This window comes from Pongo pygmaeus, chromosome 11, assembly GCF_028885625.2.
Source record: "Pongo pygmaeus isolate AG05252 chromosome 11, NHGRI_mPonPyg2-v2.0_pri, whole genome shotgun sequence".
NCBI lineage: Eukaryota > Metazoa > Chordata > Mammalia > Primates > Hominidae > Pongo > Pongo pygmaeus.
Window position 1 is genome coordinate 61,782,411 of NC_072384.2, and position 24,096 is coordinate 61,806,506.

General features: G+C 34.9%; 1 protein-coding gene across 1 annotated transcript in view; it reads right to left on the bottom strand.

Moving 5' to 3' along the window:
* IFIH1 (interferon induced with helicase C domain 1) overlaps positions 1-24,096 on the bottom strand; it is a 51,633-nt gene that overhangs the window by 19,809 nt on the left and 7,728 nt on the right. Inside the window, exons 2-5 of the mRNA XM_054477430.1 lie at positions 23,915-24,083; positions 19,810-19,956; positions 6,659-6,763; positions 1,258-1,478 (exon numbers count right to left, since the gene is read on the bottom strand). Coding sequence (XP_054333405.1) covers positions 1,258-1,478; positions 6,659-6,763; positions 19,810-19,956; positions 23,915-24,083 — 642 coding nt within the window. The remainder of the gene's footprint in view (positions 1-1,257; positions 1,479-6,658; positions 6,764-19,809; positions 19,957-23,914; positions 24,084-24,096) is intronic.

Here is a 24,096-nt window from a genome sequence, read left to right on the forward strand (position 1 = left end):
ATATATAATCCAATTGAAATTTCAGAGCAGGGTAGTTATTATTTTGTTCATTTTGCAGATGAAGAAATTAAAATTAGAGAAGTTACTAATTTGTCTAATTCAAACTACTGGTAGGTAGAAATAGGATTCAAACTTATTTCATTTAAAAAAATATCCTGTACAAAGGGAATATATGCAAGTCTATGGGCAAACAAATTTGAATGTGTCACCATTACCAGCAAAAGAAATAAAAGTGTTTTAATAGTGAGTAACAAGTATAAAGGAGAGCTCTTTGGACTTAGCAGAGGCACACAAAATGCATTTGGAACTACATGCGAGGAATCATTCAAATTATGGATTCTAAGTACTGAAAAACAGGATGTAACTAAAACTTCTAGCATGATAGAAATAAAAAATATAATATTTTACAATCTACTGCTTTTTTTTAAATAAAGGAATAGATAAGAATGGAAAAAAGACTTTCTGATCAAGGAAAAGTATACTCATTTTTATTCCATAAAATAGTAAATATTCATATCCCCAATTTGTATATTTATAAATTAATGAACTCTCATTTATCTCAATAAAGCTCAAATGACTAGATTTTGTTTTACGGTGAAGCAGACATATTTACTTATGAAGATGGCCTTCAAATACCCTAAGATATAAATTATTGAAGGAAAACTTCAGTTGCATTTAATGTAATATGTGTATTATATATATATACTTCTTCTTGAGCATTTTAAAATCTATTTAACTTGGTGTAGATACCAAACATTCACTTAATTTTATCTCCAAACCACATTATATGTATTCTGGAGAAAGAAGACTTGCCATCTTTGACTAAGGGTCTACAGCTAAAGAGAAAGTAAAAAACAATATTTGATCCTTGATTCCAGTGATATTTTGGGGTCATTCATATTCATTTGCAATGATAAATTAGCTAGTTAACCTTAAAGTATATCTGGGTAAATATAACCTGTGACCAGATAAGGGAAATGAAGCAGATGAATCAAAACTAACTGCTAGGTTTTGGGGCTACATAAGTTATAGCTATTTGGTATAATGTCCTAGTTTTATTGGAAAATTTCTATTTTTAGGTTCATCACTTAGATATTACATATACCTAAAAAAGATTAAAAATAAAATAAAGAGCTTATTTTGACATTACTCTTAATTAAACTAAACATGTGAGTCAATGACACAAATGCCATCATATAAAAGTTTCAGAATAATACAATGAAAATGATCAACTAATGTTATGTGTTCTTTGAATACCTTATTGACAAGAACTATAACTTTTCCAGGCTCAGATGCTTTTTTCTTCTTGTCTAAGTGATCCTTGGCAATGTAAACGGCCACTCTGGTTTTTCCACTCCCTGTAGGAAGACAGATGATGATATTCTTCCCTTCCAAGGCTGGCTGGGCAACTTCCATTTGGTAAGGCCTGAGCTGGAGTTCTGGCTCCGGGGATGCTCTTGCTGCCACATTCTCTTCATCTGAAGAAGGTTGAAAAGAAAAATAAGAGAAGGGACAACAAAATAACGGAGCTTAGGAAGCCTGAAACTGAACGTAGGCCTCTTGTGCTTTAAACTCCTTTTCACGTGTGGTCCAAACCAATTCATTTTCTCTTTTCTGTACCAATGAATGTCTGCTCTCTGCATCTGCAGAATACAACCCAGGCTCCCTCTCACAGAAGGAGTCTGGGGGTGTGGGGGTGCAGAGGGAGTCAACTAATTAAGAGGACTGGAAGGAGCAACATGGGGGAGTGTTTTCGCAGAGTGGGTGAAGCCAAGGCGAATTTGCAGAAAGGGCTGTGGTGCGGGATTGGCAGGTCTAGTTGTTAAGGCATCAGACTTCCCATTTCTTTGTGGAGCCATTATGCCTTGCTTGTTTCACTTAGCCCTTCCACCTACAAAATCAAGAGGAGCTGAGAAAGTTGGAATCATTAGTCCTCCCAGTTGCGTATTTCCCCTTTTTTTATTGCAAAGAAGGTGTTACAGCTGATACTATTTTCTTTCATTTGTAGAAACTTTATCTGACAACCAAATACCAAAAAGCACACACACACACACACACACACACACAGACACTCTATCTATCTCAAGTTCCTTTATCCATCTGAGGCAACTACGTTGTACAGAAGTGGTATTTAGAGAGTAGAGGAAAAAACTCTTCCTATGCTAGCCTTCAATTGGTAGGTTTTCCTTGAAAGGTAAAAATAATTTTGTTGGTTTAAACTAAATTATGACTACTTTTGCCATTTATTTGTGAATTGTTATCTTTATTATTTCCTTATGTTTATGGCTCCACATATTCCTACTTTTTCTAAAATCCAAAGTATAATATATTGAAAATATTTTCAATTAACATGGATTTTAAATTTAAAATACTGATAAAATAAGTTCTAACATAAACTTTATGAATATTAAAATAAAATTATTATATCTTGTTTTAGATAGAATATATTTTATTTAGAAGTGACCATATTGACCTATATTACCAGGGGAAAAAGATAAAAAAATGCATAGATTATAATGTGAAATGAAGTAAAATAAATATTACACCAATTTAAAGGCCCATTTTATCACTTATATAATCACAAGAAAAAATGAAATAGTATTTATCCGTATTTCATCACACATGAAATAACTTCTTTTTCTTATCAATGATTGCAATAAAACTAAACTAACATAATCCCATTAACTTCAAAAAACTTGCTGATGGCTCCATTTCAGCCCCTGGATAATTCTATTTGAGTGGGTTTTAACTTGTTGTGATAGTACTATCTGAACAGGTAGGGAAATTCACACCAAATACCACTTAGGATCATCTACTAACCTGGCAGGAAATTTGCCTTCTGTATGGATGAGTAAAAACAGATGCAATACATTTAAGCTATCATTGGATCTTCTGCTGATTCATTCAATATTATTTTTATGAAAAACTCATTTAAAATCACCAGCATTTAAAATATACCTTTATAAGTTTCCATGCTTGTTTTGAACTCTACAATATTTACAATAATTCATCTTGTATTATGTTTATGTAAGGCTCTGATTTATTTAAGAACAATGTTATCCCTCTGTAGCTTTTATAGACTATCAAAACTCTGATATTTCACCTCTATTAAGATAATTTATCATCTAACTTTTCCAAAAGAGCCAGTATATTTGCAAAGGAAGATGCATTATAAAGTGTCTAAACAAAGACCCAGAAATTTACTACTGCTAAATTTTTATTTGATCTAGGAAGTTTGTTAAAATATAGCAATAAATTCTCTTTGTTTAATTTCATCTGAGGTACATTTTTGCATAGATTTTAAGAATACTAATAAAATGCTCCTTCCTTCATAATAGTTGCAAAATAAACTATTAAAAGAGTACATTTTAATAATAATTTCCCCCATTTTTCATGGTTACTACTATATCCTTGAATAAGAAATATTAAAAAGAGAAACATATAGCGATTTCCTAAGTCTCTTTCCCGAGAATCCAGAACCAAATCAAATGAGTAAAATATTAATATTACTCATGCATTCTAATCATTTATTAAGCTGATACATTTAAGAAGAGTGAGAATGTTAAAAGGACTATTGTGTTTACAATTTAACTTCAGAACCGAAGTCATGAGGTTTTACTGCTACTTAAGTAGGCATGTACCACAAATTTATTCTTCAGTCAATATTGACTGGACACCTATTATATGCCAGGCACTCTCAATAATATAGTTGTTGTCCTGAAGGACTTTAGAGTCTACGACACTATACCGCTGTTACACACACAAAAATACCTGGTTAGACAGATAGCTCAATAATCTTCCATATTTTTGATTTAAGATTAGGAGATTTGATAGGTGGCCCTAAGTTTAAAAAGAAGCACAGTGTGGATACAGGAAAAAATTAGAGTTGGATTCAATGTGAGACTAGCATCCAAAGAATAAAAGCTGGGTGAGTGCTAAATATTCAGCCTGATTCTTGCCTTATCACATCCTCTGACACAGGGATGGAAGAATTTATCCACAGAAGAAATGAAAAGAGAGTTTTCTCTTCTCTGTCAGCAGAAGGAGAGAACTGGGCTGGTATCAATGAGCCAGGAGCCAATTTCCTTTATAAAAGAAATGTTTGGGTTTTTGATTGTTTGTTGTTTGTTTGTTTTTGGCTTTCTCTGAAAAGCATAATCAATTAAATGAAAATAGCAGTTAAAATATGCACAAGCTTTGAATAAAGTATTCAAATCAATGCACAAGTATTGATTAAAGACCTTAAAATTGTATTATACTATATAAATGGTCAAAAAAGAAAATCAAATAAGGCTTAAATAATAATATTCTATTGGAACTACACCATGTGGCAAATTTCATTCTCACATTGATTTTGACAGCTGAGTTATTCTTGGAGAGAAAAGGTCTGTCACTGCATGTGTTTGAAATCTACAAAGTATTCCTTTACCTATAGTATGTAACCACAGAAAAATACACCATTCCAGCTGGACAAATATTAATAGGCATTATCTTGAAATAGTAAGGAAACACTTTCTACATATCAGGCCAATGTGTATTGCCAAAAACATTGCCACATTTTGAGAAGCAATATATCTTTCTGAAAATGGGAAACAGAAAAAAAAAGCCTCTCATAATATAATTAGAATATTTATACTTTAAAAGTACCGGTAATCATGTTTACTATGGCATAACACTTCCACAAAGGAATATAATATGATTGTTTTGGGTCACACCTTATGACCCATATATGACCTCTGGAGGAGGAGGAAGGACATATAGAATGAAGTCCCTTTTGATGTCAACTTCAAAGATTAAAACACAATTGCAGATTCTGTAATACTTTTCAGTGCCTCAATATGTGTTTAACAGTTCACCAATTTATCTAAACCTCCTTTTGAATTGGTTTCTATTTTAGCTTATACCAGGCACTTGTGGGCAAGGAATTTCATAATTTTACGATTTCGGAAATTGACTAGCCACTAGGCAAAGTAATTCTTTGCTCCTAAGTACTGATCCATCTAGAACTTCAAGTGGTGTTCTTTCTAATGTGTTTGTCTTCAAATATGTATTTGCCTTTGAAAATGTATTTGCTTTTCAAAAGTAGATTGCGTTCAGATTTATCATGTGTTTCATGCCACACTGAGGACTAAAAATCAGCAAATACATTTGTTAACAGCTCTAAATAGGCAAGATGCCCTGCACATAGAAGGTACACATTAGATATTTATTGAATGAATGGATATTGTTGAAAAGCCCTTACTTAGACAAATGAAAATTAGCATGATCTCCAAAAACTTAAAACAACCTATAATGATGTTAAATATTAGCTAGAGTATCTATTTTGAGTTCTAGCATAGCATGTAATAGAAATGTTAATTATTAAATTGAACAATTTTATGACAAGGATAGAAAAAACAAATATAATCCACAGAAATAAGCACATGGCAAGAACTCAATAAACACTGACTGAATTGAACGGAAAATGAATTCACCCTTTTAAATGAAGATTAAAGTTGTGACTGACATTTGGTGAATTGGGTTTCCTCAAACTAATTTGTTCTAAGGGATTCAGGAGTGTCATTGTGATAAAAGGATATACGAAAAAAGAGGTGCTACAATCTAATTTGGAAAGCATTTAGGATTGATGACAATCTTTCTATAAACTATTTTGCCGCCTTAGGCCTCTTGTGGATATCAATTTTTATAATTCTTCTGACAATGCAGGATAATCTGAATTATATAATATATTCTTACGGGAAACAATCACAGATGAAGAATAAAGTAATTTTTTTCTTAATTTATCATTTTTCCAATGCTTCTTAGCTGGCCCCTTGCAAAGCATTTTCTTTTTGTTTGTGATTTGTTCATTTTAATTGTGAAATACTTCAAACACGTAGACAAATATAGAAAGGTATGTAATAGACTCCCACTAACCCATTATCTACATTTAATAATGTTAACATTTTAGCTTAGTAGTCATCATGGAAATATACACTCAAAGAAAAGAAAGAAACAATTTGAAATCTATCAGACTAACAAATTAGGAAAAGTGATAACAGGAAGTACTAATGAAGGTGTGGGGAATTAGGAAGAGTCACTCTCATTTATTGCTGGTAGAATATACAACTGATATGGAAAGTAATTTGGGAAAAACCTGGTAAAATTTTCATTTAGTGACCGAAATATTTTGCCAACTCTACTCCTATTCAAAAGATATTTATACAGACTTGACTTCTTTTACTTATATATGTAATTTCTAGTTAGTCATACTTCTCTTATTGATAGTATCAATTTTTTATTTAAAAAGTATTTTAATTTAAAAAGTAGAGTTTGGAAGTAAATAAATGTACCAAATTGAATACAGTCTATTTAAATGCAGTCAAATTAATTGAAACAGATCCCACAAATAAAATAGATGACATGACTCTATGGAATGTGGCATATGCCAGACCAAAAAGATATGTACTGGATCAAAATTAAAGAGTTTGGTTCTAAGACTTTTGTAAGTTACACTTTTAAAGAAAGTGAATGGCAAAGTTCCAAAACTATTTCACTGTAGAAAAGAATTGCTTTAATTGCATAAATACATTAGGGAGGGTATGAACAGCCCCCATGCTTCCACTATATGGCGTCTTATTTCACACTTTTTAAGGTTTACACAACAGTTAGGCAGTACCTGAATCACTTCCCATGGTGCCTGAATCACTGCCCATGTTGCTGTTATGTCCAAGACTTTCATCTAAGCAGCTGACACTTCCTTCTGCCAAACTTGTGTCTGATTCTGCAAAGGAAAACATTTTAAAATATTTTTAAAATATTTCTGAGAATAAACGTATTTTAACTGCACACCTCTACAGCACACAGTACATACAGTTCAATTCAAGTGGGGAAGGCACACCCAGACAATTATGAATAAAAGGTAAGCGCTTCTGGCAGGCTACATTAAAAAAAATCCACTATGGATGAGCAGCTGCTGGGTAGTGATTCAAATACATATTACCTACTTAAAGTACTACACATCCAATATGAGAGCTAAAGCAAATTCCTAAGGGTTTATAACTTTTGTTGCCCTTCTACATGTAAATGTTGCCCAAGAAAACAATATTTAGGTTTGATATGTCTTTTAAACAAAAAGTAATACATAGAAACCTTTGAGCTCTTTTCATTTAAAATGATAGGGAATTAATAAAGTACAAAAATTAATAAAGTACCTGGATCTACTGATCAGTTATAAAAATGATAGTTTGGTGATAAACATAAATGTAAAATCTCAAAGAGAATTTGTTCAAAAAGAATATCACTAAAGCCTGGCATCACAGTTGTACTAGAAACTCATGTGAGGTTGGAAATAACTGTTTTTCTTTACTATAATTAGATTAAGCCTCTATCAAAGAGTTATGGTTAATATGGATGGATGGCAGTGCACATCCTTCATTTATGAATCCCGACATTCTGTTTTCAGAACTCAGGATCAATTCTTTTTGAAAACCTTCTTTCCCTCAAGAGAAGAATTCTTTTCTTACAGTTTATTTCCAAACACTTACACAACCTCATCCTCAAGCACCAGAACGATCGTTAAACTGGTAAAAATAAAGCAATGGTGGTTACTAATATTGGCTTTGGAATCAGAAGGACTTGCAAAATTTGCTATTCACTTTGCTCTGAACCTAACAAGTTCCCCTTGTTTTAAAATGAGGCTAATCCCACTTACTTCACAGCCCTTGATAACCTTTAAGTAATATTAGGTACAAGAAGCTCTTGGCACAGGACTTTAATTGCTGGTGATTAGAAAATGAAATAAAAATCAAGAAATGATATATTCTTAGGATAGGAGTTCCATTAGATAATGTTCTTATATTAAAAATATTTTATAATATTTATACTTAGATAATATTTCATCCTAAAGCCTCTTAACACACCAATGAGGTAGCTCTTAGCTATTTAAAACTAGTCTGAGTGTCATATTTAGGGCTGGAAATTAAAATGGATGAAAAAATAGACACATAGTATGTTTTAATAAAACTTCTCTGAAAAGAGATGATATACAACTCAAAACTGCAAATATTTCCTTTTTCCTTAACTAGTTAATTTTTTCAAGTCAGCTATATTAAGATATAATTTACTTACTAAAAAGATTACTCTTTTTATGTTTATAGTTTGAGAAGTTTGACAAATGTATACAGTTTTGCAACTTTGAAGAGGTTGACATATGTATACAGTTATGCAACTACCATCACAATTAAGGTATTTCCAGCACCCCAAAAGTCTCCTTAAGGCTCTTTGTAGTAAATCCCTCTGGTTATCTAATCTGGTTTCTGTTCCACATCAGACAACCAGTGGCAACCACTGATCTGGTTTGTGTTCCAATAGTTTTTCCTTTTCCAGGATGTCATATGAATGGATTCATGCAATATGTAGCCTTTATGTCTGTCTTTTAAAACTTAGTTTATAATAATTGTGATTCATCTGTGTTGTTGTGTGTATTACTAATTTGTTCCTTTTTATTGCTGACTAGTACTCCAGTGAGAATCTGTGACATTTACATCTCCCATCCAATTTGGATGAGCCTATTTAGTTTAAGACCTGTAACAGAATTACAGCCAATGCCAATCAAATATGTAAGACATCTTTCTTAAAAATTAAAAGTAAGCTGATAAGAAATTTGTAGAAAAATTCTCAATGGACATACATACTGTTTAAGTATATTAGCACAACATAAATACACTAATGTGAAAATACTGTGCTTATCAGTTGTCGCAGATTAGTTCTAAAACTCAGATTTGAGGAATCCCTTATGATCACACGAGAAAACCTGTATATCTCACTGAGAGATTTAAAATATGGCACTTCGCAATTCCCAGAGGTATGTCTTGTTAGAAGCTCAGAGGCGAGTGTAGGATAGAACTGTCAAGTAGAAGAGCGTTTTGGGCAGATGTACTGATGAAAAGAGAATATGATTTGTAAGGAAAAGGCAAGGTGTAAAATGAGATGGGGAAAATGTCATTGCAAGAGTAATTCTAGATCTAGAAATACAGGCTAAGATTTTTGAGGCAAAAAAGTGAATTTTGACATGCTTTTCATTTACTGTTTTAAATGTAATATTGATAACTGAAGAGAATACCAAAATTACTGAAAAAATACTGACAAATATCTAAAATCTAAGACTGTATCATTAAATTTTCCAAGTATAATAGAAATGAAAATTATATTTGATTTCTGCTTCATTTTCTAATCACTAGCAGTTAAACTTTAATCTTAAACCTACTTCATCTACATGTAGAGTCAAGATTTCTCCCAAGCTTTGTTCTAACATCTGTAAGTTTTGGGAGGGAGCTATTTATGCAATGTGCACGAATAATTGATGAATTGTTTTAAAAGTTGCTACCCCAAATAGGGTATTAGTAATAAAGTCTATTATCTGGATTATTTTGATCTAACAAACCAATCAGCAATGTGTCAGGAAGACACTGAACTCAGAGCTTTCACAGATGTAATGTAAATTTCATTTTAATCTCTCAATATTCTATGTGGTAGATACATATTATCTCCTGTTTCATAGGTGAGAAACCAAGGCGCTGAGAGGTTAACTAATATATCCAGATCACACAGCTACAGTGGAGCAGAATCCTCATTTCTGAATCCAAGTCCAGTGTTCCAGTGCTTTTTCCCCTAACACTAAGCATGGCTGATGATTTGGGTGAAGTTTTGTAAACACAGTGTTAACTGAATTAAGAGCTGTGGTGGTGGTGTTTTTTAACAGCAAGAGACATTTTCATTGTATTGTCACATTTCTATCCATCTTGAAACAGAGCTTATCTTTCCAAGAAAATAACTTAGAGAGATGATTTTGCTTTGCTAACATTTCTGGTTTCGTTGATAGATTTTCACTAACTTTACATTTAAGCGTCCACACCTCTTTTTAAACTTTTCTCTGCACTCAAATAAAAAGAACACCTCTGTTCTCATTACATAAAATTAATTGCAGTAATCCTGTAGAGATTATTATGAAAATGAAAGTGAATATATGGAGCTCGATTTCTTTGTCATTTTAAGGGTATATAAATCTTCAGTTTCTCCACATAAAAATAATTTGTTTCCTAGGCAGCAAATTCTTATGCAGTTTGATATACATTTTTGCTTTCATAGAAATGTAGGTAAAATTTAATAATAAAAGAAAATATATTGTATTTCTTATAATAGGGAGAATGCCTTCCCCAGAGATTTTCCTCCTGCATTCACTTTAAGAACCGTATTACACACAAACACACACACACTCCCAAAAAAGCGAGATCAAGAAAGTGCTTGCGTGAAGCCAAAATTAAACCGACCTATTGAGTTTAAATGCCAAGAATTTCTGAAATTGATTTATTTAGGTTTATCTTGTTTTGTTCTTTGTATTTTTCAAACTATGTCAGTCTGGATTTAAGTCCTAATGAATAAAGTCCTGCGTTTATGATTTTATAAGTAGATCGCATGGAGTCAATTGGAGGCAGGCCTTGCCGTGAAAAGAATTTGTGCTTTGGAGTCCAACAGATAAGTCTCCAGATCTGAACTTAGCCACGACTTACAAGCGAATTAACCTCCTGTTTTAAAAAATATATAGAGAGAGATAGTAGTCTCTATTTTCTCACTTATTGTGAGAATGATTCGGTTAGATCAAGAAAATGAAACTCGAAGAGAAAGAAATTTTAAATTCTCATTAAAGGGGCTTTGAATATTGAAGTTACATTGTATAATAAGTTTAGTTAAGTTTTATATAGGTGTCATTTCCTCTAGGGAAAATATCAAAGCTAACTATGAAACAGATTAGAAGATGGTAGTAATTGAATTGTTAAAGAAAAGCAGTTGTTCATATCAAAAGCTATTGGAATGAATGAAAATTATAACCATCCAGTTAAGAGATAGGATTTTCTTTCGTAATTTTGTAAACAACACAAAAAAGAACAGCCTTGCCTACAATGACAGCAAGTGCCTAAGACCAGCCCAAAAGCCATGGAAAAAAAAGCCGTATTTTGCAATCACATCTTGAGTATTTTGCTAATAAGGCAGAAATATTAACTGAAATCCAAGAAATTTCTTATTTAACATACTTTAGACCTTAAATACTTTAAAATATTTTTAAATCATTTAGAAACCAAAAATATTGAACTTTAAAAAAATTCAAACCAAAAAAAAAAAAAAAAAGAGGTTGAAGGCCTTTTTAGATCTATTTCAATGTAAAGTCTGCCCTCTGCTGGAAAATGCTAACATAGCAAGTAGTGGACAAGTAGGTATTCTTTATTCAAAGAGCTAAGCTTCATTAGGTAAAATTCAAATTGATTCTTGCTTTTATTCCTACCAGGTAGTACCTCTCCTATTTTTGGCCTAGAGGCATTTATCACCCCACAGAATATCTTTCGTTTCTTTCCCCTGGCTTCAGTCTGCCACACACTATTTTTCCCGAAAAGTGGTTTTGCATTACAGCAGGAAACGCGAGGGGAAAGGGCCTCTGTGCATATTGAGAAAGAACAGCACCAACGGCTCCTGTTCTACTGCGAGTCAGTGGTGACAAGGTCTCTAGTCCAATTTCACTTTTCATGGTAATTTCATGTTTATTCTAGTTCTGACCTTGTGATGCATTTTAGCTTCACCTTTGCAGCTATCCCCACCTTCCCTCCAGTTTCATAATCCTCATGCCTGGAAGGTCCAAGCTACCCCGAAAGCTTGAAACATGTGTGCACGTTTGGGCACACACACAAAGACTGCATGGTCTTCTCAAGTGGGCTTACACTCATACTGCTAATAATATATATTTCCTTTCCTTTTGAAATAACTTAATCTTTTTTGAGAGGAAATAGATCACTTTTATTTTCAGCTCTATGTATATGGATCTGCACACACACGCACGCACGCGCGCACACACACACACTCACATTTTGGTCTGTCAGATTTTCCTCTCCGTGCCAGGGAACATGTGTTCCCACAGAATGGAGAGAAGCCACCTCCACCCACCTTGCATATTCTCTCCTGGATCCAAGCTTCTAGGAAATGAGTTCCCCAAAGAGAAAAATCACTCTCCTAGAGCCACAGGCCCACATGGCTGTCCATGGAGCTCCTCTGCTCCTGTTTATAGAATTTCTACTGTTGAAATGTTTCTAACAGAATTAAATTTGAATTGTGTGTAATGAGGTTGGCTTAGATTGTATCACCTATGCCCTTTAGCGTTTGCACTTAGGTTCTAATAAAGAAAGGTAGTTATTAAAGCACAGGTTGCAAGGATAACAACACACACCAGAATGACCCATTCATTCACTGCCAGTCAGTAATGGAGGTAGAAAGTCCTAGAGTAGAGTCAGTTAAGAGTGAGAAGCCAGGTAACCACATGGGAAGTAAATCTTGGCAATAACAAGGTTTGGAGACGGCAAGGTAGAATGTGAATTAGAAACCTCTTTGGCTGGTAAGCACCTTTCAGGAAAGGCTATAGGAGTTAAGCAAACTTAAGCAGACATGAAAGGATGGAGGGAGATACGAATACACTAAGGGTGCCCAGGTAAATGTTCAACAACTGGCTCTTTGGTAGGGGGAGACATGATTTTTAAAAGGTTTGTCAATTTCCATGGTGTAAATATTCGCCCCGTGGCCAATTTCCAGCATGATGTCCTGCGTGGAGCTGGAAAGAGATGTGCACACTGGGGTCTTACAAGCCAGTAAGATCCAGTTCCAGCGCTCTGCTAGATATATTCCTCTACCTAAGGACTTTCCTGCAATCATCATCTGAGATGATGCTTGTACACACATGCATTGTGCTGGCATTGTATAATTATCCAAATGATAAATGGTATACTTCTAAAAGTGTGTGTGTGTGAGGAAAAGCATTGTAAAAATTACTGTTAGAGAAACTCGTTAACTTTCACTGATCTTAGAAGTCTTAAATCCTACCGCCCTCCTCCACAAATGCTCCTCTCTCATGAAACTGTTCCTCTGAACACATTTTGAGCTTTCTTGTGCCTGTGCTTTTGCTCATGATGCTTCTGAAACCTGAAATGTTGCCTGCCACCTCTATTTACAAATCCAGCATAGTGCTCTCAAGGCTCAGATGAAATATCTGATATTCTTCATCTGGTAAGCTTTCTCTCATCAGTCTTCCTTCTTTTACAGATCTTCTCTCTTCATCCTGTAATATAGATCTTGCATCTCTTTTACCATGGCTAGATTACGGTTTCTTTGTGGAGGCATGTCACTTGTTTTCCTGCATTAGAATATAAACTTTTTGAGAGTGAACGCAATTCCTCAGTGCTTGGTTCTCTCAATGGTACTGTATTATCTGACCAACTCACCTCCTTCTTCCTATTTCTCTGGCTTCTGACCTCATTCACATCCTAAAATTGTGAAGGGAAGATCTGATAGTCGAAATTAAAATCACTGCTTTTGTTAAAACTCTGCTAAAAAAGAAAACAGCTTTACGTTTGTAGTCATAAACAGATATCATGAAAATAAATCCAACATGTATTAACTGCACACTAGGGAGATTTCTTTCTGTCTTTCTGTCATAATATTTATGTCTCCATTCCTGAGGTATGAAAGGTAATCCTCCTAGAACTATTATGCAACTGTAAGCCATATAACTGACCCAGATACCTCACGCTAGGTTTCAAATAAAATACAAACTTACATAATCCTTTAACAAGTACCAATATCAGTATCAGCATCAGCATCTCTCTCTTTCTCTCAGCTCAAATTAATATCTGTCCTTTGCATTGCCTCAGTAGTACTGCTAGTTCTCAATAATTAATGATAACTAAATTTAGAAAAATAAAAAAGTAAAGGAGTGCTCTTACTTCAAACCAGTCCTGATATGGCATGAGTGATTCTGAAACAGTCTTATTGTAAACTACTGTATCAATTATTTTTTTTCCACTTAGGTTTCAAATGCTCTGGTTTTATTTCTAGAGATTCTAAAAATCTCTAGATTTCTAGAGGTTAGTGCTACAGAACATTATTCTGGTCCTCAAGTGCAAGGATAAATTTTGTGGCACTTTTACAGAAATTAGTATAGACCAAATCTAAGATTGGACTTTAGTCTATAAAAAGGCAAAACAAAACAACAACAAAAAAAGTGCTATAACAGATTGGGCCAGGGAGAAGAAGGCTGTTTTATAAAGGTCAATTTTTAAACCCCTCCTACAGAACATGATCTATGCAAAATATATCCACAATATATTCCAAAGCATAATGTCACCGGATAAACCTAAGGAGTGGAACATATGGGGAAATATGAGAAAGAAGGTATTAAAGTCTGAAAACAAGCAGGTTGGTAAGCTCATTAGCTGGGGTGGAATTTTAAAATCTTCACGTGAACGAATATATAAATCAAAATATACACATGCAATCACAGTCATGCGCACTGTATATTCACACATGGCACACTCTACAGTTACATTATAATCTTTCACGCTGAAACAGTGAAATTCCATTGGCTTTATAAATGTAAAGGCGCCCTCTGCTGGCCAATCTGGGGCATTTGCATTTTCTAGTTTTCACAATAGGGCAGCTTTAACACAATGATTAAAGAAGTTTGGGGGGATTTTCTGCTCCATTCCGCATAAAAGTTTACACCAAATGCAATAAAGTTGACTTAGTTTGAAATGTCACTTAATTTTCTTTGATTTTATTGTAATGCATTAATTCCTAAAATAGTATAATGAAAAAAGATTAATGTGAAGTAACTATTCACTTGTTTTGACGAAGCTACAGTAGCAGAAAAAGACTGATTGCACAACTAATTTAACTGTTCGCTTATAGAAGTAAAATAACCCAGTCAATCATTTGCTATAATTAAAATGCTTTTAATAGAAAATGAAAGCAGGCTTAGTGTCCCTCTGATGTTTCCTAGGGAAATCTGATCTAGAGAAACACCAAAGTTTTGCAGTTACCTTCTGTTATAAGACGACCAGTGACTTCAGAAAGCAGAACCATAGAATCCAGCATTAAATTGCCATTAATAGTCTGAGAACTGTTCAAATTTTGTTTAGAAATTGTTTTGGTAATTTGGAAAAGGGCAAATTAAAAAAATTGATATATCTTAATTACTAACAACTTTTTTAATGAGAAGCAATTGATTTGTAAACAGAGGTGGGAGGAGGAAAAAGGACACATATCAACCCCCGAGTTTGAAGATATGACGAAATTACTCTCTAGAACAATCCACTAGAGAACTCTGACATGTCACCTCTAGTGCCAAAGAGATATGTGTTTAAAATTAGTTTCAAGGTGGGCCACTGTTACTGATGGTGGTGTGTCTTATCCATCAGATGTGTTAAGAGGTAAAAGGTGCTAAAACACACACACACACACACACACACAAAATCTTTGCATTAAAGCTATAAATAATTAATATTTGCATGCACTAAGACTACTATGCACTGAGAAAATATTTGAGAAACTGGTTCAGAAATAATAATTATAAATATCATAATTTGAAATTACAAATAATTTGAGTCTTTTCTTTATACACAAAAAAAATCGTATTTACAGACTTTGTGACAAGTTTTTTTCAATGCTATCTTGGCAACTATTTGAAACTTTAGCCTAATATAATGGAATTCAAAATAAAGACTAAACATTACCAATATCAAGAAGATACACAAAACAAAACTACACAAATGCATGTTAGAAGCTATGGAGTACTTTCACATTTACCTTGATTGTTACTTCTGTCAGAAAATGCCTATGCAGGCAAAACCCTTCCATAGTAAATTCTGCAGCAAAAACTTCAATCAAAAAACTCAATAATTTCTCTGGACTAATGGTACTTTATAAGTTATTAATATCAGTAATTCTTAGTCCTTAAGATAACAAGGAAACAAACAGATACTTGGAATGACAGCAGCAGTCTAAAGCAAAGGTCTGAAGCAAACACACTACATTTTCATAAATAAGTGACTCTTTGCTAGTGCTCTGGAAAGGGCCAGAATGGATTAAACTAACCTGCTTTCAAATCCACATGAGAAATCCAGATATCATAAAGAACCTATGGACTAGAAGACCGTTAAGATGTTTGTGAATTGGATGGGTCCTCGGATTACTGTGCAGTTTACTGCATACTCTTACATGCTCTCAGACTATTATATATTTTAATACTCTGTACTGTTCTTTCATGGCACTTACTACAAGTGTAGCTATGCAGTTACTACTGCTGGGCTGACACCTCCCTCAGTGGAAAGCTCCATGGGGGCTGAAGCCATTTCTTTTTTTTTTTTTTTGAGAAGGAGTTTTTTTGTTCTTGTTGCTCAGGCTGTAGTGAAACTGCAAAATCTCGGCTCACTGCAACTTCTGCCTCCTGGGTTCAAGTGATTCTCCTGCCTCAGCCTTCCAAGTAGCTGGGATTACAGGCACCCGCCACCATGCCCGGCTAAGTTTTTGTATTTTTAGTAGAGACAGGGCTTCACCATGTTGGTCAGGCTGGTCTTGAACTCCTGACCTGAGGTGATCCACCCTCCTCGTCCTCCCAAAGTTCTGGGATTACAGGCGTGAGCCACCACGCCTGGCCTGACTCATTTACTCTTAATTATCTCTTACCATCACAATCTCCAGATAGAGTCACATTAGGCTCCATGGCCATGAAGCCATTTCTACTATGTTCCTGAGTTCACAGTACACAACAAGGTGCCTGGCACATGATAGGAGTTTGGAAAACAGTTGTTAAATGAAAGAAGTGAAAGGAAGAGAGGGAAAGAAGTTAGAGTGAAAGGAAGGGAAGGGAAGGAGGGACATAGAGAGGAAGGAACCCAAGAGGAAAAAAAAAAATAAACAAAAACCTTTTCTGTCCCTTAATATCATTATTAAGATTTTTTTCACAAGATGCATCTTTAAGTTTTATACTAAGAAGTAAAAATTTAAAAAATTTAAAACTTTTGCCTTTAATTTTGTTCAGTAGAAGTTCAGAGCAGATTAACTACAAGCTAATGCAATGCATTAGTCTGGTAATCTTTGATGATAAACCCTCATTTAAGATGCAGGGTCATCTCTCAGCATTAGCTCCATCTTCCCTTCTTTCTAGTGTGGATTTACAGAAAATGGCCAGTAACTCATAGAGATGTCGAGTAGCTTGTAAAGGACATTTATTAAAACATGAAAACTCCACACTCAGATAGTGAATTTTGGCATTCCTGTAGAATCATGATTTCTAAAGCAAGGTGCAGCTGCTCAAACGAAAAACAACAACAACAACAACCAAAAAAAACCCAAAACTATCCTGTATAAGCTTTGCTATTAGCAGCAGCAGCAGCACCAGAGTTTATGAGAAAGGTGGAATAGCATTACATTAAAAAACAAACAGCAGCTCAAGCCTATAATTCCAGCACTTCGGGAGGCCGAGGCAGGAGGATTCCTTGAGCCCAGGAGTTTCCAGACAAGCCTGGACAACATGGTGAAACCCCATTCTCTATAAAAAATATAAAAATTAGCTAGGTATGGTGGCACACGCCCGTGATGCCAGCTGCTTGGGAGACTGAGGTGGCAGGATCACTTGTGCCTGGGAGGTCAAGGCTGCAGTGAACTGTGTTCGTGCCACTGTATTCCAGCCTGGGCGACAGAGAGACAGAGCAAGACCCTGTCCCCACCCGCCCCCCAGACCCCCAAAAGAAAGAAAAAGAGAAAAGTCCACAATCAGGCTAAAAAGCAAGCCAACTGTGAAAAAAATTGGTACTATTTATGACAATGAATTGATATCTTATATACTTAGGTAGTTCATATAAGTCAGCAAAAAGAAGATGAATACCCTAATAGAAAAGTGAATTTTAAAAGTGTTGATAATTAACAAAACAAAGAGAATGAATTTGTGAAATTCTTTTTCAGCAGAAATATGAAAGTGTAAATTCAAATAACGAAATACCATTTTTAATAGCAGCCAAATTGAAAAGATTGAACATGATAATATTATTCATTCTCGTAGAAGAGAATTCAGGGAAATAAGCACTCATATCCCATACTGTTGGAGAACATGTAAATTGGTACAAGTTCCTGGAGTGAGATTTGACATTAAGTATCAAATGTGTTAAAATAGTATAAATCATTTGACCCAGAAATTCCAATTATATAATATATTTTTAAAAAGCAAACTGTGACACAAGTGAAAGAGAGCTATCGAGGCATTATTTAAATGTTCAACAATTGGTCAATTAATCATACTGCATCCAAATGGTGGGACCATTATTTAGTCATTAAAAACCAGGCTGTAGAAGAATATTTAATGAACATAAGAGAAATGACACTATATATACACATTCAGGTATGTAAAAAGCCCAGAAGCACACATACCCAAATGTTAAGTGTAATAGCCACACTTTAGGAATATTGGTGACTTCTTTGTGTGTTTGTATGTATTACAGATTTCTTGCAATGCATGCATATTACTTATCTAAGTACAAAATAACAAGGCCAGGCGGAGTGGCTCATGCCTGTAATCCCAGCACTTTGGGAGGCCGAGTGGGGGGGATCACCTGAGGTCAGGAGTTCGAGACAATCCTGGCCAACGTGGTGAAACCCTGTCTCTACTAAAAGTACAAAAATTAGCCAGGCATGGTGGTGGGCACCTGTAATCCCAGCTACTTGGGAGGCTGAGGCAGGAGAATCACTTGAACCCGGGAGGTGGAGGATGCAGTGAGCCAAGATCATGCCACTGCACTCCAGCCTGGGTGACTGAGTGAGATTCCATCTCCAAAAATAAAATAAAATTAAATTAAATTAAAAAAATAAAAATAATAAACTTTGCAGTGGTGTGCTAGAGTTAGTTTATATGGGCTCACAGGAGCTAACTGGTAGCTTTTCAAGAATTTTCTGAGTTTTTAACCATAGCCATTACAAAAATTAAATTATATAAACTTACCATTAAATAAATTATTTTCAGGCAAAGGTTACAAGTATTTAAAACTCATCACTTAATCATTTAACTATCATCTTTGATCTGGAGGCTATCTCCATCGTTTGCATCTGTACGGTGGGAATACTGTACAAAGGCGTGCCACTGCACAGCTCTTCCCAGCTTTGTGTTCAGTGATCTTATGTTGGAAGCTTGAAATAAGCCTGAATGAGAACATTTAAACCACAGAGACTAGCAAATGCTACAAACTAGGGCTTTTTCTTTTCCCCAGAGAGCTACTTGTTACATTTACCAGCACACCACAGGCTTTAAGCAACTTTTTCTTGTGAAAACAGAATAAGGCCTTTTGGCAGAGAAGGGGAGAGGTGGATTCTCCTATCACGAGCGGATTAGAAAGGGAAAAAATAATTAAGTAATTTGTTTCTGCCAGGGCTGTTTCAGTATCAAAAAGGTGGACATGGTAGTCTTCAGTCCTCACCGATTAGTTAATGCAATGCAAGACAACCCTAGTTCAGCATCTGTTCATCTTCCTTTTTATAGCTTTGATTTTAATTTTTACGACACAGTTGAACCTCTCTGAGCCATCCCAGTTTAAACCAGAGAAAAAAAGCAATGAATCTATTTTATTTTCAGGGTTTTGGGTGAATTAAATTGACTGATCTGTTTATAAGTACTTTGAAAACCATGAAATATAAGGCATTCTTATCTTACAATGACTATGGATTTCTTATAAATTAAAATTAGATGCAATTGTGTTCATGTTTATAATACATTGATATTGGATTAGTTTTAGAAAGCATTTTGGCCAAGAATTATTTTAATTTAATCTCCTCTAAAAATCATATTTTAATATAAATGTTTACTAACCTTAATGCCCACATTTTCTCCCTCTGATTAATAGGTTCTGCCCAGTTGGTTTTTCTGGAAGTAGTAATTACTGTATTAAAGTATGTATGTGTTTCAAGTACCTGAAACTACAGAAGAATCTGCAAAAGATGATTCTGATGAGTTATTCTCCATGCCCCAGACCTCCTTCTCCAGATTTGGCTGAACTGTGGTTGAAAGAAGTTGCTCTTCCACTTGAGGACCATCAACTTGTGATAAATTCTCAATCTCTGTGAATAACAGTATTACAATGGAAATCATAGTGCAATACAAGTTTTTGTAGAGCATACATAACTGTTATTGTTATTTTGAAAACAAACTAGAGGTTCCTAATAGAGGTTGCCTGAATATATTTAAACACTTTGAAGTTGTGAATAGAATGTAAATTGTATTACAATGCAAGATTTTATACAATATAAATAGCTGTTATTGTTATTTTGAAAACGAAATGGAGAGCCCCCAATAGAGATTGCTTTAATATATTTTAATATGTTGGTATTTCGAAAGGCTTAGAATGTGCTTTTGTTATGGCAAGGTATTTTTAATTTTAATATGGACACAATGAGTAGTTCTTTATAATGATTAGACTGTAGCTAAAAAAAAAATAAGGATTATGCTAATCACAAGAAAAGTGATTTCCTGTCTGACCATCACGTTTAGGAAGTAAATCACTTATTCAGTGACACAAAGTTACATTTAAGGCTGAATTAATGAAAATGCAAATTTGGTAGTTTTCTTTAGCTTTGCTCTTGCCATTTTGTTTCCTCACTGTGTGTTCTGCACGAGACGTACATCTGCTTTAATGTCAGCCTATATTCATGTATTCTGAATTTCTGGGGATTTTTAAAACATTTAATGAAATATTTTGTGCCCTTCTTTTCTTCTTTCCTCCATTCCTCACCTCCAGCTTTTCTTACTTCAACTACATATAATGGGTATTTTATTAAGGGCTTATGTGGGTTAAAAAGAAAATCAAGAGTTTTTGCCTTTATGAAGCTGCAATCTGTCAGAGAAGACTGATGCCATAAGGAAAATTTTCTAACGTATCATTTTTTATTATCTCGTCTTAAAGAACACAGGGAAAATGTGCCCCACTTCATATGGAAAATTTCCTAAAGAAAACTGTTGTGACTTTGGACAAGAAGAAAACTTGGCAATGTTTGCAGTTAGATATTAACTACGTTAGAGATTATTATAATAGTTAATTTATTTTGCACTCACAATATAAATACTTTACATACATTAAGTTATTTAAGTCTCAAAATAAACCTAGATGGTAAGTAATATTATTGTCTCCATTTTACTGAGGTGATAAGTAATATTATTATCTCCATTTTATTGAGGAGTAAACTGAGGCACAGAGAAGTTGAGAACCTGGCCAAAGGTCACACATTCAAGGAAGGAGCCAGGATTTGATAAGCATCCGGATCCAATATGTATCAGGACCCAGAGTCTAAGCTCCTACAGTAGTCTATTTGTGCTGCCACAACAAAACACCATCAACTGAGTGGCTTAAACAACAGACACTTCTTTTCTCACAGTTCTGGGCACTGGAAGTCCAACATCAAAGTGACAGCAGGGTCAGTGTCTGATGAGGACTCTCTCCTTGATTTGCAGATGGCCACATTTTCCCTGCGTCCTCACACAGTTAAGAGACAGAGAGAGAGAAAGAGACAGATGTTTCTCTTTTTCTCTTTCTTCCTCTTCTTAAAAGGCCACAAGTCTATCAGATTAAGGTCCCATTCTTATGATTCATTTAATCTTTTTTTTTTTTTTTTTTTTTTGAGATGGAGTCTTGCTCTGACACCCAGGCCAGAGTGCAGTGGCATGATCTCGGCTCACTGCAACCTCTGCCTCCTGGGTTCAGGCGATTCTTCTGCCTCAGCCTTCCAAGTAGCTGGGATTATAGCTGCATGCCACCATGCCCAGCTAATTTTTGTATTTTTAGTAGAGATGTGGTTTCGCCATGTTGGCCAGGCTGGTCTCAAACTCCTGACCTCAGGTGATCCACCCATCTTGGCCTCCCAAAGTGCTGGGATTACAGGCGTGAGCCACCATGCTTGGCCTGGCTCATTTAATCTTAATTTTCTCCTACTATCACTATCTCCAGATAGAGTTATATTAGGTTCCAACATATGAATATTGGGAGGACAAAATTCCATCCATAGCATTTTACCATTGGCTTCCCAAAATTCATATCTTTACTACATACAAAATACATTCATCTCATCTCATCAGCCCAAGTGCCTTAACTCACTGCAGCATGAACTCTAAGTTTAAAGTCAAAAGTCTCACCTAAACATTGTCTAAATCAGAAGTGGATGAGACTGGAGGTGTGATTCATGATAAGGCAAATTCATCACCAGCTGTGAACTTGTGAAACCAGTTGAGCTACATGTTTCTTTTCCATAATACAATGGTGGGACAGGCATAGGACGGACGTCTTATTCCAAAAAGGAGATATAGGAAAGAAAGCAAGGGTGATGGGTCCCAAGCAAATCCAAAACTTATTAAGGTAAATTCTGTCATATCTTAAGGCTTGTAAGGCTTGAGAATAGCTGTTTGTTTGATGCTCTGCCTTCCAGGTCCATGGAATGGCAGGTTCTAGGGCTCTGCAAGACAGCCTGCTCTCTCTCTAAGGGCTCCATCCACACAGCTTTCTGTGAGGATAGCTCTGCTTCTGAGACACTAGGCAGGGTCATCCTGAGGGCTCACTAAAACCAGAGAGACAGTCTTGCCCTTTGAAACCAAAAAGGAAACTGCCTTGGCCCCTGGGCCTGTGGTGGAAGTGGCAACCCTGATGACTTCTGAATCACTTTTGGGGGCATTCTTTCCTTTCCCTGAAGAACAGTACACATTCACAGCCAAATAGCTGTATGGTCTGGTTCTGTAGAATCCAGAAAGTGCAGTATCCTTTTCTTATTCTGTCCTGCTTTCTCTGCCTCCTTCAGTTCAAACTGGAAGTGTATTTGCTGGTATAATATATCTCTATTCCTACCTTCTGCTGAAATGGCTGATTAAGTCCATCAGTGGCACCCATGATCTTGTTATCAATTGGTTGTTCAGCCACACCCACGATCTTGTTATCAGTTGGTTGTTCTCTTTATAACATAGTTTCTTATTTTTTGCCATATGAATAGGCTGAGAATTTTCCAGATATTTAAATTTTGGTTCCTTTTTGCATAACAACTCCTTCAATTAACTTCTCTTCTTTTGCATTTTACTATAAGCAGTTAGGAGAAATCAAGCCGCTCCCTCAACATTTTGCTAAGAAATTTTCTCAGCCAAATATCCAAATCCATCACTTGTGAGATCAAGTTTTATGCCATTTTATAACAAAGATCACCTTTCTTCCAGTTTCCAATGACACTTTTCTCATTTCTTTCTGTGACTTCACCAGAATCACCCTTAACACCCATATTTCTACCATTCACCCAAAACTCTTACAGTCTCTATCAATTACCCAGTTCCAAAGCCACTTCCACATGTTTAGGTATTTGTTACAGCAGCACCCCACTTTTTACACCAAAGTTTTTATTAGTTAGGGTCACCAGAACAAAACTGCAATGATTATAATTAATTAATAGTTAACTTTCAATTTGTCTTTCATATGATATTTTTGGAAACATTGGATGCATACTACGAAAATAAAAATAAGATAGCAGTTTAAGTGAGATTTACAAATAATGTAGGAGAAGGAGTTATAAAATGTTATGTTATTACTATTATTGAATGCTTTTTAAAATCTCACATTAGGTAAGGTTGAGATATATTGACAAAACAATCCTTTTATCAAATGCTTAATACATTGCTTAAAATGTATAAAAATGTTCAGAAGAATATGCAGCAGATTTTTTATGACCACTAAAATACTTTCTTCCAATGTATTTGTGTATATTTAATGTTAAATAATCTTGATAAAATTTCTGGTAGTCATATTGTTTTTAAAATAAGGTAGTAGAAAGAGTGTTGGTTGGACGAAAAATGGTCTTTGATCAGTTGATCTTTTCCCAGGCATCAATTTCCTCATTTGTTAAGGTGATAAAATAGATGATCTATCACATATGTTCCACTCTTAAAATTTTGATTCTAAAAATCTTGGTGTTTAGCATTGTGTCTTTCTGCTTTATTGAACTCTCAATCACTAGGCAGAATTTGAAAAATCTTCCTCAGTAAAATTACAAATACCTGCATTGCTTTCTGAGCAATCAGAGCCTGTTAACTCTTGGACAAGTTCATTGTTTCCTGTTTGACGAAGAACATTCAGAAATGCAGAAAACCAGTTTTCTTTCTGTACAATCCTTTTTAGTAGCTCTCTTACACCTGACTCATTTCCATTGTTTTCTGCAGCAGCAATCTGTTGTAAGAGA